Genomic DNA, 14451 nt, shown 5'->3' with positions numbered 1-14451 from the left:
CACACACACACACACACGAGGGAAGGGAGAGAGAAAGAGAGATGGGGGGGCATGCATACACACAAGAACACACTGCAATTAAAAATAGAAACAATGTATTCCTTATTTATTGATACTGCCTCAAACCCCTCAGATGCCTTTGCCAGCTCCCTCCCCGTGGCCCGTGTGTCTTCTAGGATTCAGTAATCCTTTCTGATTGCTCTGTCTCTGAAGAACCGGTTGCTTCACAGTCCGATGTAGATTTGGGGAGACAGAAAAGCTGATGGCAGTGGCTTCACGGTAAAGTGACTTTGTATCTGGAAAGTACAGTAGGACTGACTGTGGCCAGTGCTGACACAAATCATTCAGTATGTCACCCAAAGATAACATTAGCTTCCATCCAGCAGATTCTCTGGAGGTGGTGGCCACCAGCCTCAACCCCCAGGGCCTTATTTATTTATTTATTTATTTATTTATTTATTTATTTAAAGATCACTTTTACTTTATGTGTGTGAGTGTTTTGCCTGGGTTTTTGTCTGTGCGCCTCATGCATACCTAAGGCCTGAAGAGGGTGCCAGATCTCCTGGAACTGGAGTTAAGGTTGGTTGTGAGCTGCTATGTGGCTGCTAGAAACCAAACCCAGGTCCTCTTCAAGAGCAACTAACTTGTGCTCTTATCTGCAGAGCCATCCCCTCTTTACCTCTCACTCTGCTAAAAAGCCCTTTAAAGGAGATTTTAGCTCAGATTTCTCACCAAGTATGGAAGTTGGCTCTGGTTGGACTAATTGTCATACACCCATGGGTTCCATGCCATCCCAGGCTACAGGCTTTAACCTCCCCTTAGCCCATCAGCTACCAGAGGTAGTAGGAGAGAAAGGTTCCAGGGTGAGGGTGAAGACAAGTGGACCTGTTTAGAAAGGCTCTTTGGAGCAACTCCCATCTGTGTTGTCTGGAAATCAGCAGTCCAGCTCATAAGCTAGCAGTGGCAGCTCGATCTGCTTGCAAACACCTCACAGATATGCCAACAGTTGAGTTCTGTAGAGTCCAGCTAGCACCAGCAGTGACATGACCTAGCAGAGACAGACAAGGCCTCAACCTCAGCTTGAGTCAGCAGGAGAGACCAGGAGGAATGCCAGAAGTTCTCCGCTATGACTCTCTCAAGGAAGCAAAGATCAGCAGAGACGTGAGACCCACAAAGCTACACAGCTAGCTCTATCAGCAAGCCAAGCTGCGTCCTCATCACTGTCTGTCAAGTACTGCTTATGGTCTCCAAATATCATGTGTTCTCCACGTGTCTTGCTTCAGCACATGTCTTCCCTCAGCACGTGTGTCTGTCTCAGCTGACATCACTCTGCCAATCAGCCCAAGTCTGCGGAAGCAGCAAGAAACTGCAGCATACCACCAGAAGTTTTTTGGTGTGTTTCTTTCTATGGCGTCCCAACAAATGCAGCTCAACTCCGCATTGTAAGGAACACCAATACATGTATGTTGTTAGCAAAGAATCTTTCTTCACGTGTCCTTTCATGTGCTTGCTTAAGCAGAACAGCCCCTCTCTTGTGTCTGCATCAGTGAAATATTCCTTCAGAAGTCGGCCCTAGCCTCTTATACCTGTATCTATTTTAATAAAACGTTCCTTCACCAGGATGCCACAGCAAAATACTATCCAACACAACTGACTTTCCCAAGAACGCTTAAGTTTCTACATCAGAGGATGGTCCTCTGGAGTTGACTCTGGACTCAGGGTGTTGGACTTGTGCAGCAAGCACTGTTTACTAGCTAGCCAGGCCCCCAACAGGATTTCTGAGTTCCCTTGGGGTAGGTTCTGTGTCACAGCATAAACCTTATCGTGCAAAAGAAATATTTTCCTAATGGAGGGGTGGTGCACACAGAGGAGGGACGGAGAGGTAGCAGGTGTCAGTGGTTTTCTGGGGTGGGGTAGGAATAAGGAGAACATGGGAGAACATGGGAGAACAGATAATTTTGAAATGACCTTAATGTTCTAAAATAGAATTCACGGTGATGGATGCTCAATTGTAAAATCACCACCGATCATTAGATCATTTAAAATGTGAATTTTATATGTAGATCAAATCTTGGTTCTAGATTTAATTACTTAATGTATGTAAGTACACTGCTGCTGTCTTAAGACACAAGAGGGCATCGGATCCCATTACAGATGGTTGTGAGCCACCATGTGGTTGCTGGGAATTGAACTGAGGACCTCTGCTGGGAAAGTATCTAGTGCTCTTAACCGCTGAGCCATCTCTCCAGCTCCCAGATTTATTTATTTTTATTTTTTGTGTATGGGTCTTCTGCCTCTATGTATGTCTGTGCGCCAGGTATGTGCAGTACCTGCAGAGACCAGAAGAGGGCAGTGGTTGGCCTAGAACTGGATGGAGTTACAGCCGCCCCGTGGGTGTTGGGCTTTGAATGGTCTCTGAAAGAGCAGCCAGTGCTTTTAACCGCTAGCTATCTCTCCACCCCACCCCCAAGTAGATTGTATCTTAATAAAGCTGCTGGACAAGATAAAATCTGTGAGACGGTAGTGATACTCTTTGGCAGAGTCAAGCTTCGAGGGTGGGGGAGTTAGGGTGGGATGGGGCTAAGGAGTGGGATAAGAGCCCGGTCAGAGTGTGGGGGAAGCAGGCAGAGAGCTGGGGGTTGGGTGGGGTGCTGTAAAACCATAGGCAATTGGATTGGGGGCCAGGCAGAAAGTCTGGAGCGGAATGGGCGCACACAGACAGGACGGGATGAAGACAGAGGATAGGGTGGACTAAGGGGATAACAAAGAGAAGACGGAATGGTAGGTGCAGGCAAAAAGGTGGGAGTGAGGCACAGGCAGAGAAGAGTCCCGGCCTGATTTGGCAGGCTCAGGCTGACACGCTGTTTTATAGGAGTCCAGCCGACTCTCCAGATCCGAACTGGGGGAGTCAAAGAGGACTTCCCAGAGGAGCGAGCGGCTGTGCCAAGGCCTGAGGGATAGCGTTCCTCCTGGCCCTGACGACAGTTGTTTTTTCCAAAACTGACATTCTGCCTCCCGGTCCTTTGCTAAGCCAGTCCTCCGGCCATTCCATCGCGGAGCAGCCAAGGTCACCAGGGGGCGCTGTCCCGCCGCGCTCCACCCTCTGCCCTACTATGCGTATCTCCAGTGCAGGATGGATGGCTGTCACAGCTAGGGTGTCTGCGTTGGCCGTGGCCGCCTGCAGGAACGAGTAGTCTGCAGCATCGGGAAGAGTCTAGATTCTCCCAGCTTGAATGAGAATAAATGACTGAACAAAGACCCTGGGTGCTGCTCCTCGGAAAGGAGCACAAAGGCTGGGCTCCACAGAGGGTGGGGAGCTTTCCTTCTTTTTTTTTTTTTTTGTTTTTGTTTTTGTTTTTCGAGACAGGGTTTCTCTGTGTAGCCCTGGCTGTCCTGGAACTCACTCTGTAGACTAGACCAGACTGGCCTCGAACTCAGAAATCCGCCTGCCTCTTCCTCCCAAGTGCTGGGATTAAAGGCGTGTGCCACCACTGCCCGGCCTGTGGGGAGCTTTCCTAAGTGACAGGTAGGAGTGCCAAATCGAGCAGTAAGGATGTCCCACCAAATGATGTCATCAGGATATGGTTCGAGTTTCCTAGTTTTATTCTGATATTTTTATTTTATTTATTTTATTTATTTATTTATTTATTTATCTACAGACAAGGTCTCATGGAGTAGCCCCGGCTGGCCTTGAACTCAATGATCCTCTTGCTTCAGCCTCTAGAGAGCTGGGATTATAATCATATGCCACACCAGGCTTTTTCCTTAGGTTTCCAAGGGAACCTAAGAAAGGAAGTTGGGGTGAGGGGACCGGACTGTGAGTTCTGTGCAGGAAGGGTAAGAACCTCCATGCAGGCAGGCCATGGGAGAGAAACTGGTCCAGTGGGGGGCGGGGAAGGTAGGGAGGTCTTTTTTTTTTTTTTTTTTTTTTGGTTTTTCGAGACAGGGTTTCTCTGTGTAGCCCTGGCTGTCCTGGAACTCACTCTGTAGACCAGGCTGGCCTCGAACTCAGAAATCCGCCTGCCTCTGCCTCCCAAGTGCTGGGATTAAAGGCGTGCACCACCACTGCCCGGCTAGGTAGGGAGGTCTTGATGAGATGCCGCCCATCTGTGAAGCTACCCTTGGTACCCTCCACCTGTTTGCGTGTGCAGGGCTGCTAAGGGGCAGCACTGGGAATGACTTCCTTGGTGAAAGGAGAGGCTGTGTAAAAATCAGTCTGGGGTTCCCACTGAACAGAGGCTTAAGGGTGCTCTGATGTGACTCACCTCTAGCAGAGGCCTTTAGCCATGCCTGGGTCTGCATCCGGTACTGGAGTAAGCTCTTGATGCCAGATCCCAGCCTGTTTCTTCCTGGCTTTAGGGCTGGCCAGAGGCTGGGTTTGAGTCCCAGCGTCTTCTTTCTCCTCAGTCAGGTGTGTGACCCCCATTAACAGATAGGAAAAGGATACCGGGTTGCACAAACCCATGTTATTTTAAGGAAGTACACTTTGATATGTATTTCTCTATTTTCTTTTTGCAGCAGTGGGGGGCAGACCCAGAACCCCATCTATGCTAGGCAAGCACTCTATCACAAGCCGCAGCCCCAATATTTGGTGTGTGTGTGTGTGTGTGTAGACAGTGCCTCGGTCGGTGCTTCATGTTGGCCCTGAGCAAATTAGCTATGTATCCTAGGATAACCTTGAATTCCTGAATCTCTTGCTGCTAGCTTCCAAGCCACCAAGCTCAGTTCCCCGGTCATTTTTTTTTTTAAAGGCCTCATAGATTATGTTCGGGGACCTAAACAATAACACGGGGTTTTAAAATGCCAGTGGATACCAAGTGTGGTGGTGTACACCTCTAATCCCAGCACTCTAGAAAGGGAGGCACACGGACGGATCTGAGTTCTAGGCCAGCCTGAGATCCATAGTAAGACCATGTCTCTCAAAACAAACAAATGAAAAACAAAACACACCCAGGAACTGCCAGGGGAAACTTTGGCCCGAGTTTTGGAAAGTGCGACGGACAGGCTTTTCCCAATTTGGTCCAAGATACATTATGATGAGCCACTCAGAATGTTGATCTCAGACCAATTAGCAATAACTCACAATGTGCCTTTCTTATTCCTTGGTTCAAAGTCTGTTAATAATTAAGAAAGCGATGATTAATTCTGGGCTCCCTCTACTGGCCACTCGATAGACACTGATCACCAAACCATGACTCAGAGGTCATGTTTAAAGCTCAGGGAGATGTTTCAAATGACAAAAGGGGACAGGCTTTCTTTTTTTGAGAGAGGGTCTCACGTAGTCCAGGATGGCCTCAGATTATGGCAGCTGAGACCGACCATGAGCTCAGGATCTCCCTGCTTCCAGGTCGTCAGTGCTGGGATCACAGACAGGAACAGCCATGCAGTGGGAGAGGCTGCACACCAGGGTCCCCTCTTACACACACCTTGATTTCCCAGCGGCCACCATTATATTCTTCCTTTATTGGCTGTCCTTGTATAATACAAATCTGCAAGTTTAGATACAAAAAAAATCTGGAAATAAAAGATAGAAAAGTACCCGCCAGGCACCCCCTTCTCCTTCTCCTGGAACCCCTCCCCAGCGGGCACCGACATGAGGTAACAGAGCGTCTTCGTCCCTCCCCCCCATCCTGGGCCCCCAATCGGGCCCCACCCCGTGAGACTTCGGCCCTCCAGAAGACACGGCCCCCGAATCCGGGAGGGGAGCAGGGCAAGCACAGCATTGGCAGTGAACACAGCGTGGGCAGAGAGGAAGCCCTTAGCTTGTGCTGTGTGTATGGGGCAAGGAGAGGATGGACCAGGCTTGAGGTGGGCCCAAGAGCGCCCCGAAGTGGACAACCCTCCTCCATCCTGCCCAACACTGGAAGGTGGAAGGGCACAACAGAAACTGGGGAAAGTAGCTTGAACAGAGGGCATTCCGTGTCTGGGGCTGGGGAAGGGGCATCACCAGCCTAAGTCCGGCAGTGAAATAGTTCCCTTAGCCAGGCTGGGTCCATCCCTGAATTCCATCTCGGCAAAACCTAGGCATCACAATATTGGTTCTGTAGTGGTTTGTGAGGGGTGGTGGAGAGAAGGGCTTGGAGGGAGCGTTGAGGGGTGCAGCTCAGGGAGCAACGCTAGGGAAGAGGCGGAGCCTCCCCTCCTGAGCGTGGTACACCTGGGGCTGATGGCTCGGAGCAGGGCAATTTGGGCTACAGTTCAATCTCGAAGGTCTTCTGCAAGTCACCAGAGAAGGGGTTGGAGGGTTTCTCCACAGCGGGTTTGCCTTCTAATGCTGCCCACTGGGCCTCAAAGGGGTCCAACTCAGGGGCAGGGGCAGGTGCTGGCTCTGGGGGCCAGGGGGCCCCATTGGGGCGTGGACGAGCCTGGCCCCCGGGGGCACTGGGCGCAGCAGGTGGGGGGAAGGCCCCGGCTTTTCCAAGCAGTGTGGCAGGTTGGGGCTGGAGCTGGGCAGCTGAGCAGAAGGCGTTGGCCACCATCTGTGAAGGTGTGATGCCTACTACAGGCACCTGGGGCATGGGTGGATAACCCAGGCCTGGGTAGGCGGGCACAAACGGAGGCTGCATGTGTGTAGGTGGCAGGAACACAGCCACCTGGGCAGCTGCAGTGTCAAACGGCCCCACTGGGGCAGAAAAGGGCTGAAGGGTGGGGGCCATGGTGGGCATCGGTGGCACAGAGGTGGCTTGTTGCTGTTGTTGTTGTTGTTGCTGCTGCTGTTGCTGCTGCTGGGCCTTAGCCACCTGGGACACTTCCTCCAACCATCGCTCAGCCTCTGAAGGTGTCCGCTTGTGCCCAGGCTGGAAGGCAGCTGCAGCAGGCACGGAGGGCTCACCCCAGGCAGAAGTCCCTAGAAAGAGGGTAGTGAAGGGTACAGGTTGCCATGAAGAATCCCAGGCTGGGAGCCAGGGTGGCCTGAGGATCAGAGTCCAGGTCCTATGAGGAGACTGTCTCTGAATCCCAGCCTTCACCCGTTGTCCTGACCTTGGGCAGGTAACTCGTAACATGTGTGCAGTGGGGCGATTGTAGAGTCCTGAGCCTGACAGTTCTTGACGAAACTGTGTAACTGGATCAATGCTTGACACCCACATAGCCCTCTGCCCTCTACTGGCCAGTGCTGTGTCTGATGTTGAAAATTCTAAGTATCACCTTAATTGTACTATTTCTTAAAAAAAAAAAAAAACTACTCATTTATTTTTATTTTATATGCATTGGTGTGTTTTGCCTGCATGTTGGATAACCATAAGGGTGTTGGATAACCTAGAACTAAAGTTAAAGACAGTTATAAGCTGTCATATGGGTGCTGGGACTCAAACCCAGGCCCTCTGGAAGAGTAGGCAGTGCACCTAGCCACTAAGCTATCTCTCCAGGCTCAATTCTCATGTTTCTAGTAGTATTTTCAGAGGCTAAGATTCTGTGACGGCACATGTCTTCCTCAGACTGCACTACTCTAACACAGGAAGAGCCGGCCTCAAGTTTGTACTTTGCTAAGGTTCTGGGGTTACTTTTCTTTTTTTAAGATTTATTTATTTAATGTGAGTACACTGCAACTGTCGTCAGACACACCAGAAGAGGACATCGGATCCCATTACAGATGGTTGTGAAGCCACCATGTGGGTGGCGGGAATTGAACTCAGGATCTCTGAAAGAGCAGCCAGTGCTCTTAACCGCTGAACCATCTCTCCAGCCCCCTGGGGGTTTAAGATTTTGAGAAACTCCAGTGGTTGGAGAAATCCATGGCTCTCAGGTGACCTGCTACTCTTAAACGATCTTGTAGCTCTGAGGAGACCCCACGGCTCTAAAGTGATCTGGCAGCATGGAGACAGTACAGGGTTTCTAGGTTGATCTTCGGTCTGGGGTGGTCCCGCAGCTCTAAGTCTTGTCGTTCTGAAGTGACCCGTAGATCTATGACAAACTTTGAGATGACTTCTAATTCAACACAGTCCTAAGGCAATAGTGGTTCTAAAGCGGTCCCTCAGCTCTGAGACAATCCACAGGTTTCCTGGGACATCCTAGACTCCTAGAATTTCCAAGATGGCCTCTTTCACAGGACAAGAAATGCAAGAGAGCCAGTGGGGCGTGACTGCTCTATGGAAGGGCTTACCTGTCGGGGCAGATGGTGGCCCTGACGCTGGTGCTCCAGCACTGGCGAAAGATGAGCTTATCTGTGTACACAGAGCATTGATGCTGTCACTGTCACCGGTGTCAGGAGGATCCATCTCAGGCACTGTGAGGTCACAGAACAGGAGAGGTGAGTAACCAGCCTTTGTCTCAATCCCTCCTTTACTCTGGGTCTTCGGGACATCTGTATGACCTAGACTTGTTTTTTTTTTTCCCCCCAGAGGTCTGTAGGTCACACAAGGTCATCACGATCACTAAAATAACCGTGCAGCATGGATGTGTGTGACAAGAGAATGGTGTAACAGTAAAAGCCAGTATGTGGCATCTGAGAACTGATGGTCACGGGGAATCCCAAAGCAGGATCTCAAGATGGAACTGACTCTAAGCAGAAGAGACTCTGAAAACGGTCGGCAATGCGCATTAATTAAACAGTGCGTTCTACCACACGCATAGCAGGGGCGTGAACCTGGAGGAATGGGTGCTGGCCACACTCACACTCACTGGCTGGGGATCATATATCCTACTTTGTGGTAGAGGAACTGGTCCCTGGCCGCCTCACCTAGCCTGGTCTAACACATGCATCATCACGGTGGAGATGAAATTATATCAGAAAGACAGGAGACCTAGCACAGGCATGGTTCTCAGAAGAGCCTCGGAGGAACAAAGACACCTCGCAAATAAGCCATAAAGTGGCATGCTGGCATTTGCAGCTTCCTGATCAAGTTCTATGATTGCTGCATGAATTCACCGTTATCATAAAAGGGCAATACAGGCTCTGAGGGTGTGGCCTCCAAGGGTGGGAGAGGTTCAGATGTGTGGTGGCCCTTGAGAGTCTACGTGATGCAGATCCGTGTTTGTGTGAACCTGCATGTGGGGAGTTTCTGGGTTTGTGTGAAGCTAAGAGCATGGCATTCTAAGTGTCTAAATCTGGGCACGTGACTTCTGAGTACATACTCCGGTGTGTGTGTGCAACATTGGAGTGTACATGATTTCTGCACACATGTAACTCTGAGTGTGTGACTTCCAGTGTCTGTGGCACGTATGTCAGAATGTGAACTGTCTGTGTGCCCGCTCATTCTCAAGTGAGTGTGCAATTAGCCACAGGAGTGTAAGGCTCCAAACTGAGTCTGGGGAGCCATCTTTATGTTTTTGTTTTTTTCGAGACAGGGTTTCTCTGTGTAGCCCTGGCTGTCCTGGAACTCACTCTGTAGACCAGGCTAGTCTCAAACTCAGAAATCCGCCTGCCTCTGCCTCCCAAATGCTGGGATTAAAGGTGTGCGCCACCACCGCCCAGCCTGGGGAGTCATTTTAAGCACCTGCATGGCAACTGTGCGTGTGTCTGATGTCAGGTTGTGTGCGGACAGCGAATGTGCAGGTGTATGACAGCCAAGGAGTGCTGCCGGGCATGGCGTATGTATCATTCTCAGAATGCACTGACATCCACTCTTGCCCGATAGAAATGCATCAACACTCCCCACACCGTCTCCACAGCCGCGGGAGCCAGGAGTCCCACATGTGGTGTGTGGGAACAGACAAGGGTCTGGCAAGGGTCAGACTCATGACTTTCTTTTTTTTTTTTTTTAAAGATTATCCAATGGATTTATATATTAGCAAATGCTCAGTACACACGATGCCCACACAATTAGAATTATTAGCGCAATGTCTAACCTTTTGACATGAATAACTACCCGAGACTCCTAGAGACACTTACGTCTGCCTCCATCTTGCTTCTCCTCCTCCTTTCCCTCCACTCATGACTTTCAAGACCTTTGCACACTCCTCTTATCTGTTTTCCTATGGCAACAGCATGGTATTGTACCAAGTCTTTCATCTCCCTGGCCCACAACACAGATTTCTTTCACAGACATGATTTTGCTAGGTAGCCCAGGCTGGCCTTGAAATCATGACCCTTCTGCCTTTGGGGTGCTGGAATTCTGGTTTGTACCAGCATGCTTCACTCAGATACCGCTTTTAGCTTACAATAAAGAGCACCTCTTCCCCCCTCCCTGCCCGTGACAGACATTAATAATCAAACACAGTGCTCCCACCATCCCACCTCCATTGTGCTCTTTGCTTACTGTGCCCCTTACTTGGACAGATCTTGCCATTCCATTATTCAAATAGCAGCTTTCTTTTCTGCCTGGTCCATGGCAAATTTTGCTAATTAATTGTGTAGCCCACTACCACACTCCCTAAGGATCTCTTTGTTCACGGCACAAATCAGAATATTATAACGTATGCTATCCCTCTACTTTCCCTGACCAAGGCAGACATTGTTAATCTATCCCAATCCTCTCTTTTCCTGAGCCAGAGCGATCCTTCTAACATTCCTTTGATACATATTATAGATCTATCCATCAAATGTTTGGAAAGAACACTAAATGATGGTGCTTATCCCAGGCCAAAAAAAAAAAAAAAAAAAGACATCCATGTGGCCGCTCTCGCTACCCTTCTCTCTCTCTCCTTTTTTTTTTGGTTTTTTGAGACAGGGTTTCTCTGTGTAACCCTGGCTGTCCTGGAACTCACTCTGTAGACCAGGCTGGCCTCGAACTCAGAAATCCGCCTGCCTCTGCCTCCCAAGTGCTGGGCGTGCACCACCACCACCCGGCTCTCTCTCTTTTTTTTAAAGATTTATTTTAAGTACATGAGTGTTCTATCTGCATATACACCTGCATGACAGAAGAGGGCACCAGATCACATTATAGATGGTTGTGAGCCATCATGTGGTTGCGGAGACTTGAACTCAGGACCTCTAGAAGAGTACCCTGTGCCCTTAACTGTTGCATCTTTCCCCTGCCCATGGTAGACTTGCCTATCTGAGGCAGATAAAACGTGTGCCACCTTGGCTGCTTCCCTTAATAACAGCAGACATTACTAGCTGATCTCCACTGTACTAAATTTCTATCCTTTACCTAGAGCAGACATGACTTATTAACCATGATTTGTGCTAGCGCTCTTCTATTCTTTCCTCATGGTCTACATTGTTAATGATCAGAAGCTCCGTATGTTTAACCTTTGCCTCTGGCAGACAAGACAGTGCTAATCAATCAGACAAGACAGTGCTAATCAATCACAGTGTCTACCATCTCTCATCTATCTCTAGCCCCCATCAGACAGTGCAGGTTGATTCTGAAGCTCTTTCCTGCTGACCCCAGGGCTCACCTGTGCCCTTCACCTGGAAGTCCGTACGGCGCTGCAGTGTTGATGGCAGCTCGTTCAACCGTAGGCTCAGCTGACGTTTGAAAGGTGAGTTCTTCTGGCTGAGGGCAGGAAACCCACGAAAGGAGCCCTGGCGAACCAGCTGCTCCAGAGGTGCGTGGCGCCGGGGAATGGCAGCAGCAGTGGTGCCTGCAGCCACTGGGGTGCCCGCCTCTCCCTTCTCACCAGGAGATGTGGTGGCCGGTGTCGGAGAAACGTGCCCAGGCTGGGCAGGGCCAGGAGCCACAGCAGGAGCAGCTGCTGCTTCTGCTAAAGACACAAGGGACACATTTGCTAGTTTTCTCACTTGAGGCATTGGAGCCAGGTCCAACAGGCCTTGTGTTGATAGCGTTGGAGACAGAACCCAGGGTATTATTGAGCATACTAGTTGAGCAGTCTATGCTGAGCTACGGCCCAGACCCAGACTGGTGGATTCTAAGAAAGTACTTTTGTTTTTACTTTCATTCCTAACTCCCACTGGGACAGGGTTTCTCTGTACCAACCTGGCTGTCCTAGAACCCTCTCTGTAGACCTGGACGCCTTGAACTCAAAGATCTGCCTGCCCCTGCCCCACCCCTGCCCCGCCCCCGCCCTACCCCTGCCCCGCCTCTGCCTCTTAGTCACGCCCCAGTGCTACCTTGTCACCTCACACATCCTGTCCTCAAAACAGGATGGTCACCAAGTCAACACCACTTCCTCTGGAGGCCACTGGGGAATCGTCCTCTAGCCTGGCCCTCTATTTCTAGTTCTATCTCGCTGTATCTACCTCGTTCCATCTCCCTCAGCTGCTCTCTCTCACTCCCCCTTGGCCACTCTGTCCTTTCCTAATAATTGACATTCACTTGGCACACGAACGTCTACACGACACGGCCCAGGAGCCGTGCAAGCGTTAATGTATCCGACTCATCCAACCATTCGTGTGGTCAAGACTATCACCATTCTACAGATATGAAAGTTGAAAGGAGGGGGCTGGAGAGATGGCTCAGGGGTTAAGAGCACTAGCTGCTCTTCCAGTAGGTCATGAGTTCAATTCCCAGCAACCACATGGTGGCTCACAACCATCTGTAATTGGATCCAATGCTCTCTTCACATAAAATAAATAAATAAATAAATAAATAAATAAATAAATAAATAAATAAAAAAAAGAAAAAAAAAAAAAAAGAAAGTTGAGAGGACTTAACTGACGTCATCTCTAGAGATCACCCGCCCTTCCCGGGTCTGTCTTTCTCTGCTCCCCTGCCTCTCTTTTTCTATTTTCTACTATTCTGCTTACCTCAGGGATGTCTGCCTCTCTATTCCTCTCTCCAGCTGTGACCAAAGACTTGTCTTGGTTCACTTTCATTCTAACCCCTCACCCTGGGTTCCCTCCACCCTGGGACTGTTCCCTGCCTTCTGCAAAACCTTGGGACTCTACACTTCAAAACGAGGCTCTTCAAAGGTAGTTAGCTTTCCTTCCACAAATACATACTGCCTGCCTTCAAATCAGAGCCTCACCACAGCTGCAGCCCGGGCACCCCAGTTACTCTGGGGTGCTTCTTTTCCATATTCCAGCCTGAGGTAATAGGACTGGCCTGGAGCCAAGGCAGCATCAAAGGGCAGGCTGGAAACAGGTATAACAACCTCCTTCCCATCACACTGCTGTCTTCAAGACATCCCCTCCCCTCTCCTGGCTCCTGTGTCCCTGGGCTCCCTCCCCCAGGGCTCCCTGAAAGATCAGTGAAGGCAGAATTGAGTTCAGTGTGTGTGACAGGCTCTGCTGTCCAGGCTAGGTATGCTAATCGTGAAAGATGGTGCCACAGGCCAGGAGTCAGCAAGGCCACCCTCACGGTAAACTCCCCTCTGTCTGTGCAACAGTGAAGTGCTCTCTACAGCGCCGAGCCCCCGGAAATCAGAACTGCTTCTGCATGCAGTTCCCATCGTCAATTCAGAGGCATGCTGCAATAACTGTGGCATCTGACAACAGTCTTCATGCCTTTCGAAAGTTATTTTTTTACCTTTATTTTTATTTTATTGTTATTTTACTTTATGTGTAGGTGTTTTTTGTTTTTTGTTTTGTTGTTTGTTTTTTGTTTTTGTTTTTGCCTGTGCACCATGTGTGTGCAGTATCCCGGGAGGCCAGAAAAGGGTACTGGATACCCTGGGACTGGAGACAGATGGTTGCGAGCCAATGTGTGTGTGTTGGAAATTAAACCTGGGTCCAAGAGAGAGAGGCTACAACAAGACCCTATTTTTTGTTTGTTTACGAGACACGGTCTCACTATGTAGCACTGGCTGTCCTGGAACTCACTCTGTACGTCAGGCTGCTCTCAAACTCAGAGTTCCACCTCCCTCTGCCTCTGCCTCTGCGTGCTGGGGTTAAGGGCTTGGGCCAGCATTATCAGCTGCTTCACTGACTTAGACCACATAATGTGCTATGATAAACGCACCCCCATCCCCCACCCCGGTCTATCTGCAGAATGCAGTTCCAAGAATTCCTAAAATTGAGATTTGCTTTGCAAACGTTACCAACCTTGGCCTCTGGCACCCTAACTACAGCTCATCTGCAGGGATCCCTAGATGCACATGTGCGCCCCCTGTTGGCGTGCAGCACCCACCTTTCTTCTTGTCCCCAGCCTCGCGCTCCGCAGGCCGCCCGCCCCCCGACAGGCGGAAGGAGCCCTCGCGGGCAAAGCTGGTGCGACTGGCGTCGAAGGCGGCGGTGACTCCGCACTCCTTCTCCCGTCGCTGCTTCCTCTCCAGGCAGGCAGCGAACGCGCAGCCCACAGCGTGGCTCAGCCTCTCACCCTGCAGGAGAGGTGGCCGGTTAGAAAGGTTGCCCAGACATGGGCGGGGAAGAGAAGTCCGCCCCCTGCAGGTTGGATGTCTACAGCCAGGGGACCTGGGCTGAATCCCTGAGAGGAAGAGGCAGCTTGTGAGTTTGAGGCCAGCTTGGTCTACAGAGCTAGTTCCAGGAGAGCCTGGGCTACATAGTGAGACCCTGTCTGGACAAACAAAACAAAACAGCATAGCGAAACCAAAAGAGAGAGAGAGGGAGAGAGGGAGGGAGGGAGAGAGGGAGGGAGGGAGGGAGGAAGGGAGGAGGAAGGAGGGAAGGAAGGAAGGAAGGAAGGAAGGAAGGAAGGAAGGAAGGAAGGA

At 50.3% G+C, this 14451-nt stretch overlaps 1 protein-coding gene across 1 annotated transcript in view; it reads right to left on the bottom strand.

Annotated features, from left to right (window-relative positions):
* Positions 1–5676: 5676 nt before the first annotated feature.
* The window catches only part of Numbl (NUMB like endocytic adaptor protein), a 23333-nt gene continuing 14558 nt past the window's right edge, over positions 5677–14451 (bottom strand). The window contains exons 7-10 of the mRNA XM_028781603.1: positions 13911–14100; positions 11281–11586; positions 8102–8224; positions 5677–6847 (exon numbers count right to left, since the gene is read on the bottom strand). Coding sequence (XP_028637436.1) covers positions 6192–6847; positions 8102–8224; positions 11281–11586; positions 13911–14100 — 1275 coding nt within the window. The 3' untranslated portion in view covers positions 5677–6191. The remainder of the gene's footprint in view (positions 6848–8101; positions 8225–11280; positions 11587–13910; positions 14101–14451) is intronic.

Source organism: Grammomys surdaster, unplaced genomic scaffold (genome assembly GCF_004785775.1).
Source record: "Grammomys surdaster isolate TR1022 unplaced genomic scaffold, NIH_TR_1.0 485, whole genome shotgun sequence".
NCBI classification, from domain to species: Eukaryota; Metazoa; Chordata; class Mammalia; order Rodentia; family Muridae; genus Grammomys; species Grammomys surdaster.
The sequence above is the reverse complement of the archived record's forward strand: the minus strand, read 5'-3'. Positions and strand labels throughout refer to the sequence as shown.